At 46.4% G+C, this 13,810-nt stretch overlaps 1 protein-coding gene and 1 long non-coding RNA gene across 10 annotated transcripts in view; one reads left to right on the top strand and one right to left on the bottom strand.

Annotated features, from left to right (window-relative positions):
• Nucleotides 1-2,022, bottom strand: part of LOC143442435 (uncharacterized) — a 23,804-nt gene extending 21,782 nt beyond the window's left edge. For all 6 annotated transcript variants that reach the window (XR_013110655.1, XR_013110650.1, XR_013110653.1 and 3 more), the window contains exon 1: nt 1,864-2,022. This is a non-coding gene — a long non-coding RNA (uncharacterized LOC143442435). The remainder of the gene's footprint in view (nt 1-1,863) is intronic.
• E2f8 (E2F transcription factor 8) overlaps nt 1-13,810 on the top strand; it is a 15,639-nt gene extending 1,829 nt beyond the window's left edge. For 3 of the 4 annotated variants that reach the window (XM_034512248.2, XM_034512240.2, XM_076934871.1), the window contains 11 exons: nt 1,256-1,534; nt 1,878-2,034; nt 4,152-4,466; nt 4,787-4,948; nt 6,515-6,652; nt 7,782-7,982; nt 8,223-8,310; nt 8,928-9,471; nt 12,020-12,152; nt 12,266-12,651; nt 13,066-13,810. In XM_034512248.2, the coding sequence (XP_034368139.1) occupies nt 1,256-1,534; nt 1,878-2,034; nt 4,152-4,466; nt 4,787-4,948; nt 6,515-6,652; nt 7,782-7,982; nt 8,223-8,310; nt 8,928-9,471; nt 12,020-12,152; nt 12,266-12,651; nt 13,066-13,248 (2,586 nt within the window). In that variant the 3' untranslated portion in view covers nt 13,249-13,810. Of the gene's footprint in view, nt 1-1,255; nt 1,535-1,877; nt 2,035-2,087; nt 2,513-4,151; nt 4,467-4,786; nt 4,949-6,514; nt 6,653-7,781; nt 7,983-8,222; nt 8,311-8,927; nt 9,472-12,019; nt 12,153-12,265; nt 12,652-13,065 lie in introns of those variants that run through there. The other variant, XM_076934875.1, reaches the window with a different exon arrangement.

The raw sequence follows: 13,810 nt of genomic DNA, 5'->3' as shown, positions 1-13,810 counted from the left end.
TTTAAAATGTCAGCCTTTTAACCTACTGGGCTCGAGAATGCTGTTTATGACAAATTTCCTGGAAGCTTTTAGATGTTAGCTAAATACTGTCCTTGGCAGTTTTCACTGAAATCCCATCCTTGGGTCAGCACCTCCTGAGGGCACCATACTGAATTGAAAATTCAGGTGCCAACCCCATGTGACTTCCCTCTGCCTGGCATCCTCTTCTGCTAAGTAGCAGATTCAGCAGAAATACACACTGGAGAGCACTTGATGAGCCCTTAGTTTCATGGTTGTAAATAGAGGATTGTTAACCCATGCTCCTAAAGTTACTGAGGAAACAGTGGGTATCTCTGTTCTCTGAGTTGTTGCCTTCTAAGTTTGTTTCTTTAAGAATGGTGTACTGCCTAGTGTCTGCAAGTGAAAGGGGCCCAGACTCTACTAGCCTTATGAACTGCTGTTAACTTACCAGTGTAGGTAAGTGCTAACTTACCATAGCAGGATCTAGCTTTGAGGTCTTAAATGGCTAACTTTACTTCCCTTAGTCCCATTTTCTGCATCTGCCTCAAGAGTTGATGTTGAAAGTAGATTTTTTTCTGGTCAGAAGTCCTGCTGGTAGACAGGAGGCCCTAACCATACAGGTACCCTCACGTTGGCTGCTTGAGCCTGTTCCTGGTCATTGATGTCAGTGAGCATCCACTGCGGACAGCCACTCCACTAGGTGGAGCATGGTTTGGGTCCTGAAAGCCTTTACTTGATGTATCGTTAGTAGAGACTACTTCTAGGAATTTAAAAGTGATCAGTTACTTGGAGTGATTGGTTCTAGTAAGGAAAGGGAGTGAGCTCTGAGCTATCTTGACAATCCTCTTTTTTCAAAATAGAATTTAAAAATAAAACCTGTAGTTAACATTATTCATTAATTAAAATTCTTAGAGCACAAGATGAAGACATTGAGATCCACAGTTTCTACCAAGTTAAAAGTGGGAAGTCTAACTATTAAATAGACAGTAGCGGTAAGGCATAGTGGGACATGCATGTAATCACAACACTCTAGAGGCTGAGGCAGGGGGTTGTAAATTTAAGGTCAGCTTGTTGCTATATAGTAAGTTCCAGACTGGTTGGAATGTCCAGTGAGACCTGTCTCAAGCAAAAAAGAAAAGTACTGTCAAGAGATCACTGTGATATTCTTAACCTAGTTGATCAATATTAAAGGCAAAAGGCTTTCTGATAGGCTCTGTTTTACAATGAACTCAGTTATGAATTCCTTCTAAACCAGGAAAACCTCTTTTCTGAGCCACATAAAAGGGGACTGATGAAAAGCCCCCTGCAAGAGTCCTCGAAGGCCAACGTGGTGTTGGCTGAGATCCAGCCTGACTTGGGCCCTTTAACCACACCAACCAAGCCCAAGGAAGTCTCCCAAGGAGAGCCATGGACACCCACAGCCAACCTGAAAATGCTTATCAGTGCCGTGAGCCCAGAGATCCGAAGTCGAGATCAGAAAAGGGGCCTGTCCGACAACCGAAGTGGATTACCTGAAGCTAGAGACTGTTTGCACGTAGGTTTACGGGGGGGGGGGGGGGTGTGAGTGGCAGCTGGGGGCTTGTGGAGGGAGGGAAGGTCAGTATGGCACCCGGAGCCTTTGGAAGGCTGCTGTTGACCTCCTGAGCATGGGAAGAGTTTGTGCCTGTGGAGCGCAACAGTGGGAACTGTAGACTCTGTGAGTGATCTTTATCCCAGGCTTCCTTTAAGACCGTTCTTATCCCCCTCCCACTTCGTTGCAGCTGTTCAGACTGTGTGTCTGTGTGGGTAAGAGGAGTTAGTCATCTAGCACAGTTGCCCACAATAAATCTGTCAAGCTTTACTTCAGAATGAGACGTTATTTACCTTTTCCTTTGCAGGAACACTTATCTGGAGACGAATTTGAGAAATCCCAGCCGAGTCGGAAGGAGAAGAGCTTGGGGTTGCTATGCCACAAATTCCTAGCGAGGTACCCCAAGTACCCCAACCCTGCTGTGAATAACGACATCTGCCTGGACGAGGTGGCCGAGGAGCTTAGTACGTATGCCAATTGCCAGGGTGGTTAATGATTAGAACGAGTCTGTGGACTTAACTCTTTTGGATCTGAGCTCATATAGTCACACTGCCACCGATTCAAATAAGGCCGTGTGGAAATTAGAAACCTCACAAGTCCTGTTAATTTGAGAGTAACTCTGTCTTAGAAACAAACAAATGGCAGTGCAGAGTGTTTCTGGGTTCAGTTTGTCTCTGAAGCTGCACAGGAAGGAAATGGTGTCTTATGACTTGTTTCACAAACAGCTGTGGTTCTGACGTTCACCTTGACCCCGTCCCTGAGGAACCAGAGTATCCATAGTTGCATAAAGGGATGGTGACACTGCCTCTGCCATTGAAGACCAAAGACGGAATGGTTAGGCGGTTATTCTGTCTTTGGCATACATACATTATGGGTGTTCTCTCAAGTCTAGAAGACAGAAATAGCTTTGAAGTCATTACAATACGGTTTTTGTGTGCATGTGTAAGTATGGGTGTCTATGTGTGTTCCTGTGTGCATAGGTCAGAGGTCAGCTTTGGGTATCTTTCCTCAGGAAATCATCGGCCTTGATTTCTGAGAACAGGGGTCTCACTGGGACCTGGGGCTCACCAGTTAATCAAGCTTGGCTTTTCAACTGGGTGTTGGGGATCAAACTCAGGCATTCCCAGCAGAGACATCTCCCCAGCCCGAAAGTATCTTAGTCTCAAACTTGAAGTGTGTGCAGGATAGTGAGTTGATGTGTAGTTATCACTTCATAAAGAAAAAGACCGCCTTTCTAAGCAGGAGCATTAAGTCATGACTTAAGACCATTATGCTGCTTGGATCCACCTGCTCTTCACATCCACTCCGTCTGGCTAGGCGGCGTGTGTGTGTGCTCTTTGATTACTCAGCAGGAGCTTGTATAGATCCATAAACAGAAAGTACAAAATCCGCTTTTCATTAGAGCCTATCTTCAGTGGAACAATGGTTATCGAGCAAAGGACACATGTGTGTCAGGCAATATATGTCACAGAAAAGGAACGGGGTTATCTAGAAGGTCGTGTGGGAGCTGTGCTTTCTGACCATCAACTTAAGGCTCAGATTAGGCCTGGAGATAATGCAGACATCCAGTCCAGGCCTTGTAAGAAGAGAAGCAGGGGACTGTGGGGACTGTGGGGGAAGGAACCGCCCAGGAAAGAACCCTGTATGCTGGTTCTCAATGGGCAGTCACCAGGAACAGCAAGGGCCACTAGGGGGAGCTCTATTAAGCATATTTCCACAAAGGATAGATTATCTGTCCAATAATGAAATTGAAATCAACAGTAGAGGTAAGTTTCTGAAATACGGATGATCTCACCATGCAGAACACTGAAACCCCCTCTGGATTTGCAAGAGCCAAAGAATTGCTAATCTTGCCATCACTGGTGGTAGGTAGAACCTGGGCCAAATTAGACCCCAAAGAAATGTACCTTTCTGCTCTTTCATGTAGGTTTTTAAGAAATGACATCATGGATTTTATGCTTTTTTGAAATCTCAGCACTTTTAAAAGAAATGTGTGTGTGTGTGTGTGTGTGTGTGTGTGTGTGTGTGTCTATCTGTCTATCTGTATCTGGAGTTACAGATGGTTGTGAGCCTCCCACTATGGGTACTAGGAACTGAACTCTGTTCCTCTGGTAGAGCAGCAAGCACTCCTAGCCATTGAGCCCTCTCTCCCTCCCCAAATCCCAAATCTCAGCACTTTGTGCCTGTGACATGGTTATAGCAGGCAGGTGTAAGTACTAGGAGGGGAATAAAAGAATGGGCTCCAAAATTGTGGCAGTTAGACTATTAGAGGCTTGTTCTTGCCACTTCCTAGCTATCACCGAGGCAAGTCTGAACTTCTATGTCTTCATCAGTAAAATACAGGTAACAGCGGTCACCACACACATTAGAATACAATTGCCCTGGATGGTGCAGTTTAGATCCCTCCGTAGATTGTGACTGTAATTTAAATGAGCTCATTTCTGTGAGAGAGCCGCATCTTTCTCGCCTCTCCAGTGCTTGTTGTGTGTATTGTATTACTGTCGTATTCCGATGCACCTGCAGACTAGTAGGAAGTTATTCCATTGTGAACACACAGTGAGAGTCGGTGCCTTCTTGGCAGATGTTGAACGTCGGCGGATTTACGACATTGTGAATGTACTAGAGAGCCTGCACATGGTGAGCCGCCTCGCCAAAAACAGGTACACTTGGCATGGCCGACACAACCTCACCAAAACCCTCGGGACTCTGAAGAGCGTCGGGGAAGAGAACAAGTACGCTGAGCAGATCATGATGATCAAAAGGAAAGAATATGAGCAAGAGTTTGATTTTATCAAGAGTTGTGGCATCGAGGACCACGTGATCAAGTCAAACGCTGGCCAGAATGGGCATTCAGACATGTGTTTCGTAGAACTCCCTGGGGTGGAATTCCGGGCAGGTGAGAGGCAATATTGCATGGTGCTCCTTGCAGGTTGCAAAAAAGATGCCATGGAGACTCTGGCAGCTACTCTCCAGCTACCATCACTTGTTTTGGGGGCCGGGTTGGCTTTGATGAGACAGTGTCTCTGTACTCCAGTCTGGTCTTGATTCCTGATGGTTGTCTGGCTCCATTTCCCCAGTGCTAGGGATTTGGGTGTCTGCCTCCATGTTCTGCCACTGCTGCAGCTGTTACCTGTATGGTCCAGTGGTGCTATTTTTAAGGCTTGTTACTTTCCCGCCTCGAATGTTAATTCTCTAATCCCCCGTCCTTCTCTGAAGCTTCTGTAAACAGCCGCAAAGACAAGTCCTTACGAGTGATGAGCCAGAAGTTTGTGATGCTCTTCTTGGTGTCGACGCCTCAGATAGTAAGCCTGGAAATTGCTGCCAAGATTTTAATTGGGGAGGACCACGTGGAAGATCTGGATAAAAGCAAGTTTAAAAGTAAGAGTCACAACTCCCTGGGAGGCTTGGGAACCATTCATGAACAACAGAGATTCACTTACTGTTTGATCGGGCGCCCAGCAGATTTCTGGGTACATGTCTATATTTGATCTCTGCCTGCCTACCTTACCCCCACCCGCCTCACCTCCACCCCTCCACTAGTGCTACTGCTAACCAGTGGAATTCAGCAAGACATATAACCTTCTTATGGTCTGACACTTTGGTGCCATCTGATACTGCAACTGTCCCATTTTACATGGTTAGAAGCTCCCAGGACTTAAAAGAGCAATCACTTGTAAAGTAGATCCAGCTCCTGGATCTCCTCTCTCCACTAATGCTGATACGTGAGGGTAGAAGTAATTCCCACTAAATTGTCCCCTGGTGGCCTTGCAACACAGATGGCTTGCCACTTTGAAAGAGTTTCAGCCAGATGGCTGCTGTGAATTTAGCTGGTTCCTAACCAGCTCTGTTCCAATGGTTATGGCAGGCATTGAAGGAACCTCCACAGAAAAGGTGTGGAAAAGAGCCGAGCAGACGGGAGTGACCTTCCACACGCTTGTGACCACAGGGAGATAATGCAGATGTAGCTACTGGGGGAATCAATAAGGCAGAGCTGTCCTGAGAGCTTGTAGATTGTCTGGGCCCTTGCCCTGAGATGCCATATCCTGTAAAAGCTCTACTAGTGTGGAGAAGTAAGTCAGGACATCCCTGGGTTGGTAGTTCATCTACAAGACAGAACTAAGTAGAGAACAAGGCACTACTACTGGCGGTGCTTGGAAAAAGTGTAATTTGAGGAGATGCATCCTAATACTGCCAGTGGATGCCCTGCTTTTCTGAGTCACCAGGTGCTTTTCAGCTCGACACTGCCACTGGTCAGTCACAGCCTTGGAAGCTATTCCAAGAACTACAGCTGTGTCATTTGCTGAATCCTCCACGGGGAATAAATACAGAACCCTCTGGCAGGGCTGTGAGGCAGGAGACTCAATTTGTAACCCTGTTCTCTGAACATTGACATAAAAGCAGACTTGTTAAAGGAAAAGGCAAAGGTTTTCAAGGTCAGTAAGGTGTGTAGCGCTCTGTTTTGCAGATTTTGCAAGGTTAGTATCAATGTGTGTGGTATAGAACTTTGCAAGCATTTGATACTATGTAACTCTCATAAGCTAGCATGGTGAGAAAAGCCATCCATTCCCAACTGCTCCATTTCTGATTCTTCCCATTCTGACTCATGAGCAGACACCTAGGAGCGTGACATTTCACAAACAGGATCATCACAAGTCACTTCCAGCAGAAACCTGGACTATTGCCCTTTCAAAACTCAAGACCAGCAGTCACTCCTGAAATATTTAAAACTCCCTTTTTATTTTAATTCAAGCAGTGTTGCTGGAAGTTATAGTTATTATATATATTATCTTATAGTTACTGTTCCGCTAACTTAAAAGGAGTCAGAAGTTTCTGCCTGATGCTGGCAGGGTAGCTCTTGAATACACCTGACTTTCTTAGGAGACAAAATCCTGTGATCTTTCACGCTTCTTTTTAATGCTATACATGCTTTTGTTTTTCCTCCAGCAAAAATCAGGAGGCTGTATGATATTGCTAATGTTCTGAGTAGCTTGGATCTTATCAAGAAAGTCCATGTTACAGAAGAAAGAGGTCGAAAGCCAGCTTTTAAATGGACGGGCCCAGAAATCAGCCCAAACAACCGTGGTGTGTATGCTTTTGTGGTTGTTGTTGTTGTTCTCATTTGTTGTCTTTTTAATCTAGAGGAATTCTCTCCTCTCTTCCCTACGTAGCCCCACACGTGGGAAGACCATACGTAGATACTCCTATAGAAAGGTAGCTACTGCTGGGCAGTGGTGGCGCACACCTTTAATCCCAGCACTTGGGAGGCAGAGGCAGGCGGATTTCTGAGTTCTAGGCCAGCCTGGTCTACAGAGTAAGTTCCAGGACAGCCAGAACTACACAGAAAAACCCTGTCTCGAAGAGAAAAAAAAAGAATGGTGGGCACTGTGACTTTGAACACATTTTCAGGGAGAGGTCCTTCAGTGCAGGAATTTGGAATTGAGGGCTCTGGAGCAATAGTGACGGCTGCATAAACCAGGCCCGTGATATTTTCATAAAGGTGTATCCTTGGCCAGTGTCTTCTGTGGCTGCTAGCAGATCTATCGTGGAATGCATTCCTTAAGAGCATGTGGAGCAGGCATGTAGGTCACTAGCTTCCACCAGCTCTAACATTTTCCTGAAGAGAAAACAAACAAGATTTTATACATCACTAGAGAGGAAAATCAATAGTGAACGCACGCCGGCATTTCTCTGGCCTTGAGATAGTTTCCATATGGAGAGTTTCCACTCTTCATATCCACCTGTTTAACATTGAAGGGTTCCACCATGGAACGACATTTTCTTGGTCTGTACCAAACATATGCAAATGTTTCCTGGTCACTGTTCCCTAAAGAATATGTAGGGACAACTCTTTGTAAACATGGGCATTATATTAGGTATTTCAAGTAACCGAGAGAAGATTCAGCATAGACTGGAGGTTGTGTTTAGCTTCTGTGCCATTGTATGTGAGGGGCTTGTGCCTCTGCAACTCTTGGCATGTAAGAGGCATTCTGGAACACGTCCTCCTCAGATGTGGAGGGCCAGCTGTGCAGTGCAGTGTCACATGGAGCACGAAGAACCATCTCTAACTGAGAGGTTCCCAGTGCCGAGCGTTGAGAGCAGGTACACATGGTGGGCGGGCACCCTACACTGGCACCCTTTGCTGCATTTTGATTTTTCATTACAGGGAAGCAGGGTCAACTGTGAGTTCATACACTGTCCTTCTCCATTTCAGGCTCCAGCCCAGTCATGCCTCTTACCGCCTCCTTAGAGGCCGAGCAGTCTGCAAAAGAGAACTGTGCCAAAAACCTCTTTTCTACACGGGGGAAACCTAGCTTCACTCGACACCCATCCCTTATCAAACTGGTAAAGACCATAGAAAGTGACCGGAGGAAGATCAGTTCTGCTCCCAGCAGTCCTGTCAAGAACAGCAAAGGTACGTTTTCCTGGAAAGTCAAAGCTCCACGCAGGAGCACTTCTGATCTGCTTTCTCTTAGCCTACTCCATCCCTCCTCACACATACAACTTAGGATAAAAAGTGCTTTGTGGGGTTTAACTGCTGTGCATCTAGGTGGCGGATGCATGCTTTCTGTTCCCTGGACGCCCGAGTTTTCTTCCACGTGACTACTCAATCTTTACCTCTGACCATCCTCTTTCTTCCTCTCTATTTTACCAGCTGAGAGTACTCAAAATTCTCCACCTGTCCCAAACAAAATGGCTCAACTTGCTGCTATTTGCAAGATGCAGTTGGAGGAGCAGTCAAGGTAGGCTGGAAATGAGACGCATTGTCATCTCAGTGTGTTCTTAGATCGGATTGCTTTCTGCAAGGGTAGGCATGACCCTTGGAAACTGGAGAGAGAGCCTTTACAGTATCTGTCCTCAACCAAAACAGACCAAAAAGCTGCTGCTATTGTCATGAAAAGTGAGGCTTTAACTGGGGCAAGAAGTGGTAGGATGCAGGGATTGGGAAATGGTTCTGTGGGAAAGGTGCCTGGTGCTCAAACATGAGGAGCTGAGTTGAGATCCCTGATGCCCACATAAAAGTCCTGGCTTGGCAGCATCCATCTCTAATTGCACAGTGAAGGTGTGGCCGCTCGAGGCTCCATCAAGTTCCTTACCCAGCCACCTCAGCTAAATTGATAACAACAGCCATCTTTTATCCCACTGTGGAGTTATGGCCACTGAAGGATCCTTGGAGCTCATTGGCTGGCCGGTCCAGCTAAACTGATGAACTCCAGGCTCACTGGAAGGATGAAAATCACTAAGGAAGACATCTCATGTTAACCTCTGGCCTCCACATGCCTGCATGTTCACACACATCCAGACAAGACTGCTTAGGAGCAGTGTGGTCCCATGACGTTCCATAAATCTTCTCTTTCAGTGAAACCAGGAAGAAAGTAAAAGTAAACCTAGCAAGATCTGGGCACTACAAACCACTGGCTCCCCTGGACCCTGCAGTGAACACTGAGCTGGAGCTGCTTGCACCATCCCTTATCCAGCCCTTGGGAGTGGTCCCCCTAATCCCTAGCCCGTTGTCATCTGCAGTGCCTGTGATCCTACCTCAGGCCCCTTCGGGCCCATCTTATGCCATCTACTTGCAACCTACCCAAGCCCAAATGTTGACACCACCCCATGGCCTGAGCCCAACAGTCTGCCCCACCCAGTCCTCTAATGCTACTGGATCCAAAGACCCTACAGACACCCCCATGGAGAAGACCACCACAGATGCCACAAAGTCCAGTGCCTCCTGCAGACCTGGAAGCTTGCAGGCAGCACCAGAAAGGCAAGGCACCAAGAATCGAAGCAAGGAGACGACTGGAGAACGAGGCACAAAGAGGATGATCACCACAGAGGACAGCTCTTCCGGTTCCCTAAAGAAAGCTAAAGAGGACCCGAAAGCTCTTGAGAATGTCCCCACCCCCACGGTGAGTATAGCCTCAGATGGGATGGTGCTTTTAAGCTCTAGCCACCCCAAGGCTGACGCCACAAGAATGTGGTGGCTTGTGGAGTTTACCAAAGCAAAGAACTGTCTCTCAGAAGACAAAGAATTGTCCCTTCACATCCCCTATCCAAATGAGGTCCCAGACAGCTAATCCTCACACAGATGACAGCAGGGACATTTTTAAACCTTGAGAGGGAGAGCTGACTTGCTCTCTTTTTAAAGCATCACAGGTGGCCGTCCCCAAGTCCGTTTCTCCATCCCCATTCTGGAACACAAACGCCTGTCATGAGAGTCATAAGTAGTTTATAAGCAGTTGTCACCACAACTGCAGGGACACACAGGCCTCCCTCCCGTAACTCATGCCTTCTGAGTCATCCCTCGGCCGTTTGCTTGATGTCACGTACCTGGCATCTGTTGGCTAGAAGAGAATCTGCCCACCCCATCTTTTTGTTTCCTCAGATTTACCGTGTGTTTTTTTGTGTAAATTGAAAAGTCAACCTGATCTTGTCAACCCAAAGGTTTGGTGGACTCCTTGGCTTCTAGAGATGTTGGCCCTCTAGGTGGTTTCCTTAGGTAAGATTAGATCAGGAAAGAATTAATATGTATTGTACCCACACACTGGTGTGTCGTAGACTTGAGAGTCTCACTCGGAAGTCACACCGAGTCACAGGTCAGTGGCCCATGAGACAAAGTATTAACAGAGGCAACTAAGCACAGAAGCAGAACTCAGTCTCTTCTTTTGCCCCTGCTGTTAAGTTATTTGGCTTCTCCACATCTTGCTTTTCTTTGTCTGGCATGAATTTATTCCTCTAACACACTCCCACCCTTCCCTGCCGTCTGCTAGGTTAGAAGAAATTGCCCCAGATCAAGTCTAACCCAGCACCCACCTTTGATAGCTGCTTCTGTGTACTCACCCCAGTTTTTGTGGGATTAGGTGAATTTATTACATGAAGAGATATAAAGGGCTTTGTGACCCCTTGAGGACACCTTATTGGCAGGATGGCATTATCTGCCACTGCTTGTTGAAGCAGCTTGATTCTGGAATCTTCCCCAAGGATGGCTTTATAGGAACCATTCAAATCATCTGCTATCTCACATGTATTATTTTGTACTCAATGTATATGCTAGCATGTGTACATTGGCCCTGGCTTTACTAGGTATTCCAGGAAGGCCATAATCTCTCTAGGCCAGTATGTATGATTTTGCAATGGTTTCCTGGTATTCCCTGGGTACCCCAGATTAGAGGTTTTAGATTTCTCATGCCCGCCCCCCCAGTTCCCATCTCTGTTTAATTCATTTTGACTCTTTAGTGTGGACTGAACAGAGAAAGAAAATGATTCAGGTGCTAAATTTATTCATTAGACATGTTCTGAGAACCCAGACCTATAGGGATGGAGCAGAGCCGGTATACAGATAAATGCAACCATATCTGATAGTAGGTCATAAAGACAGGAAAACAAACCAGGATAAATGATTAGGAGACAGGGGTGCAGAAGGGTGTAGGAGGTGACATTCATGAGGAAAAACACAATCCATCCATTCTGCTAACTTCAAAAAATGGTATTATAGGCTGAAAGAATTATAAATGTAATTTGTTGAAATTGAGTAAGTCTGGCCAGAAATCACAGTAACTAGTCCATCAGAGAGGCTATCTCAGTGACATTAGCAGCCCCGTGTAAAATGCCCGAACCCAGCCATTAAGAGTTCTCACTCTCTGCATCTTTCAAGGCACCATCTCCTGTGACTTTGAACAATACCAGGCACCTGAGAAACAGTTTGAATCTTTCAGCACTGTGGACTCTAAGTTCGGGGCGGGGGGGGGGGGGGGGGGGGGGGGTTTCCAAGGAAAAGACCCGATCAAGGGCTAGGGATCAAAGTGTGGGCTGTTGTTTTGGCAACAGAGAGAAGCATCTGAAGGAGGATGAAAGGAGGCCCCTGCGTCTAAGAGATGTTTTTAGAGTCCCCAGTCCCAGCACAGGGTGTGTGTGGGGGCAGACTCTGGGGACACTCCAGCCACCTACACACCCTTTGTGTTTAGGAATGTGCAGCAATCTCACAGGGTGGGAGCTGCATCAACAACCACAGTGGAGGCTCATGCCTGTGGGCATCTGGGTCTCTAATATGTACCAATTGGTGCTCTTCTCTGCCTGTCAGCTTTGGCCTCTGGCGCAGTTTGCTTTCCACGTGAGGAGTCTGCTGGGTCAGAACAAAACGTACAAGGAAATAGCCTGCTCGTGCAGTTCTTTAGTTCTAAAGCAGGAGTCCGAAAACCTGGAAGGCCGGCTAGTACATATTTGGTTCCCTAGGACACTGGTTTTCAGTTGCACCCACTCAACTCTGTCCCTGTTGGGAATACAAGCAGCCCCTATACAAAGGGTGTGGCTGCATTCCAATGAAGCCTCTTGGGGGGGGGGGAATTGGGTCGGACCTTGGGCTATATTCAGCCACTTCTTTTACTAAATGGAGTACCTGACCCCATGTTTCTCTAGTGTACACATGTGTGAGATAAATGCTTTTTCTTTATTTAATAGACCCTGTTCCCATCAGGATACCTAATCCCTCTTACCCAGTGCTCATCCCTGGGGCCAGACTCTGTGTTGTCTAACACGGAAAACTCAGGTACACTCTCCCCAAACCACAGGATCTACGGCTCCCCAATTGCTGGTGAGTAGATGCCATATCACACCAGAGCTGGCCTGCAGTTTACTTACACGATGTCAGCTTCCTGAACAAATGCCTGCTTTTAAGACATCACCCCTGCCCCCTTTCTTTTCCAGGTGTGATCCCAGTGGCGTCGTCTGAACTCACTGCTGTGAATTTTCCCCCATTCCATGTGACACCTCTGAAACTTATGGTCTCCCCAACGTCTATGGCAGCCGTACCTGTTGGGAACAGCCAGGCTCTCAACTCCAGCCACCCTGCTCCCGCCCAGAACCCAAGCTCAGCCATTGTAAACTTTACCCTGCAGCACTTGGGACTCATCTCCCCCAGCATGCAGATGTCTGCCAGCCCTGGGCCTGGAGCTGCCACAGTCCCTGTGTCCCCACGTGTAGAAGCAGCTAGCGTCATACCAGATAACTTGAGCTCTCGGCAAGGGAGGGCCACTAACCATGACTCGCCAGTCCTGGGCCAGAGCCAACTAAATGGGACAGGGGCACAGCAGGTAAGAGTATTTGCGTGTTAGGCCTAAAGCCTGAAGATGACCTTGGCCTTTTGATCCTCTGGCTCCCAAGTTGCTGGGATTCCCATTTAATTTGATTATCTGTATCACGGGCGGGCTCATGTTTGCCTTCCATCACTGGAGAGGAAATTATGACAGCATGAATGACAGAAGGCAAGCCTTCCTTCCAGACCCAAGAAGAATGCCCAAGGAATCCATATTATTAGGTTGTCATAAGGTTTTGTCTCTTAGCAATAGTAATTGACAGTTCAAAGAAACACATTGAGGCTCCCCTTGCCCATAGAGGATATATTAGTCTCCCAGCATTCCAGATACCATCCAGCTCAGTCTTGAGTCTTATGGCAAGCAGGGGTCACCATGGGTCTGATACCTTATTTCCTTGTTCTCTCCCATCAGACTGTTCCTGTGACACCCAAAGGCTCCCAGTTGGTGGCTGAAAGTTTCTTCCGTACTCCGGGTGGACCGACTAAACCTACCAACTCATCCTACATAGATTTCGATGGTGCTAACAAAACCTCCTTTGGAACCCTCTTTGTCCCACAGCGAAAACTGGAAGTCTCAACTGAGGATGTCCACTGATTGACAGATGGTGGTTTAATTTAATTTTCTAAAGAGCTATTTAATGAGAGAATATACACATTCAAGAACACCACCTTTAAAAATACTGTAAATATTTGGGGTTTTACTCAATATCACAGCAGATATTTGTCATGCTTACTACACACACATACATGCACACACATTTGTACAAGGCCAAATTCAGCCTTCAACTATAAAATAAAATGTTGAACTAAGGTACATTAACTTCTGGGGGGGGGAATTCATCTTTTTCACCTGTGCCTCTATTATTATGCAAAGTAACTTTATTAAAGTTTACTTCCCTTTCAGCAAATGTTTGACTTACCTAACACAGCACCTGCTCAAACTTTTTGCACAAAGGAAATGCTGTGTGATGTATAATGTATTTTTACATAGGGAGGCGATAGCTATATTTTTTTTGTAATTTCTTTAATCCTTTGCTGTTTCAGTCTGTCTTTTTGTAGAATTTACAACCCTCCTCAATCAAGTCTATGGAAAAAAATTATTTATAAAATGTATTTTTAATCATAAGTTGTTGAAATTAAAACTCTTCTAAAATGCA

The sequence above is a fragment of the Arvicanthis niloticus genome, chromosome 1 (genome assembly GCF_011762505.2).
Source record: "Arvicanthis niloticus isolate mArvNil1 chromosome 1, mArvNil1.pat.X, whole genome shotgun sequence".
In the NCBI taxonomy this organism is placed as follows: Eukaryota; Metazoa; Chordata; class Mammalia; order Rodentia; family Muridae; genus Arvicanthis; species Arvicanthis niloticus.
This window is presented reverse-complemented; position numbering and strand designations above follow the sequence as displayed.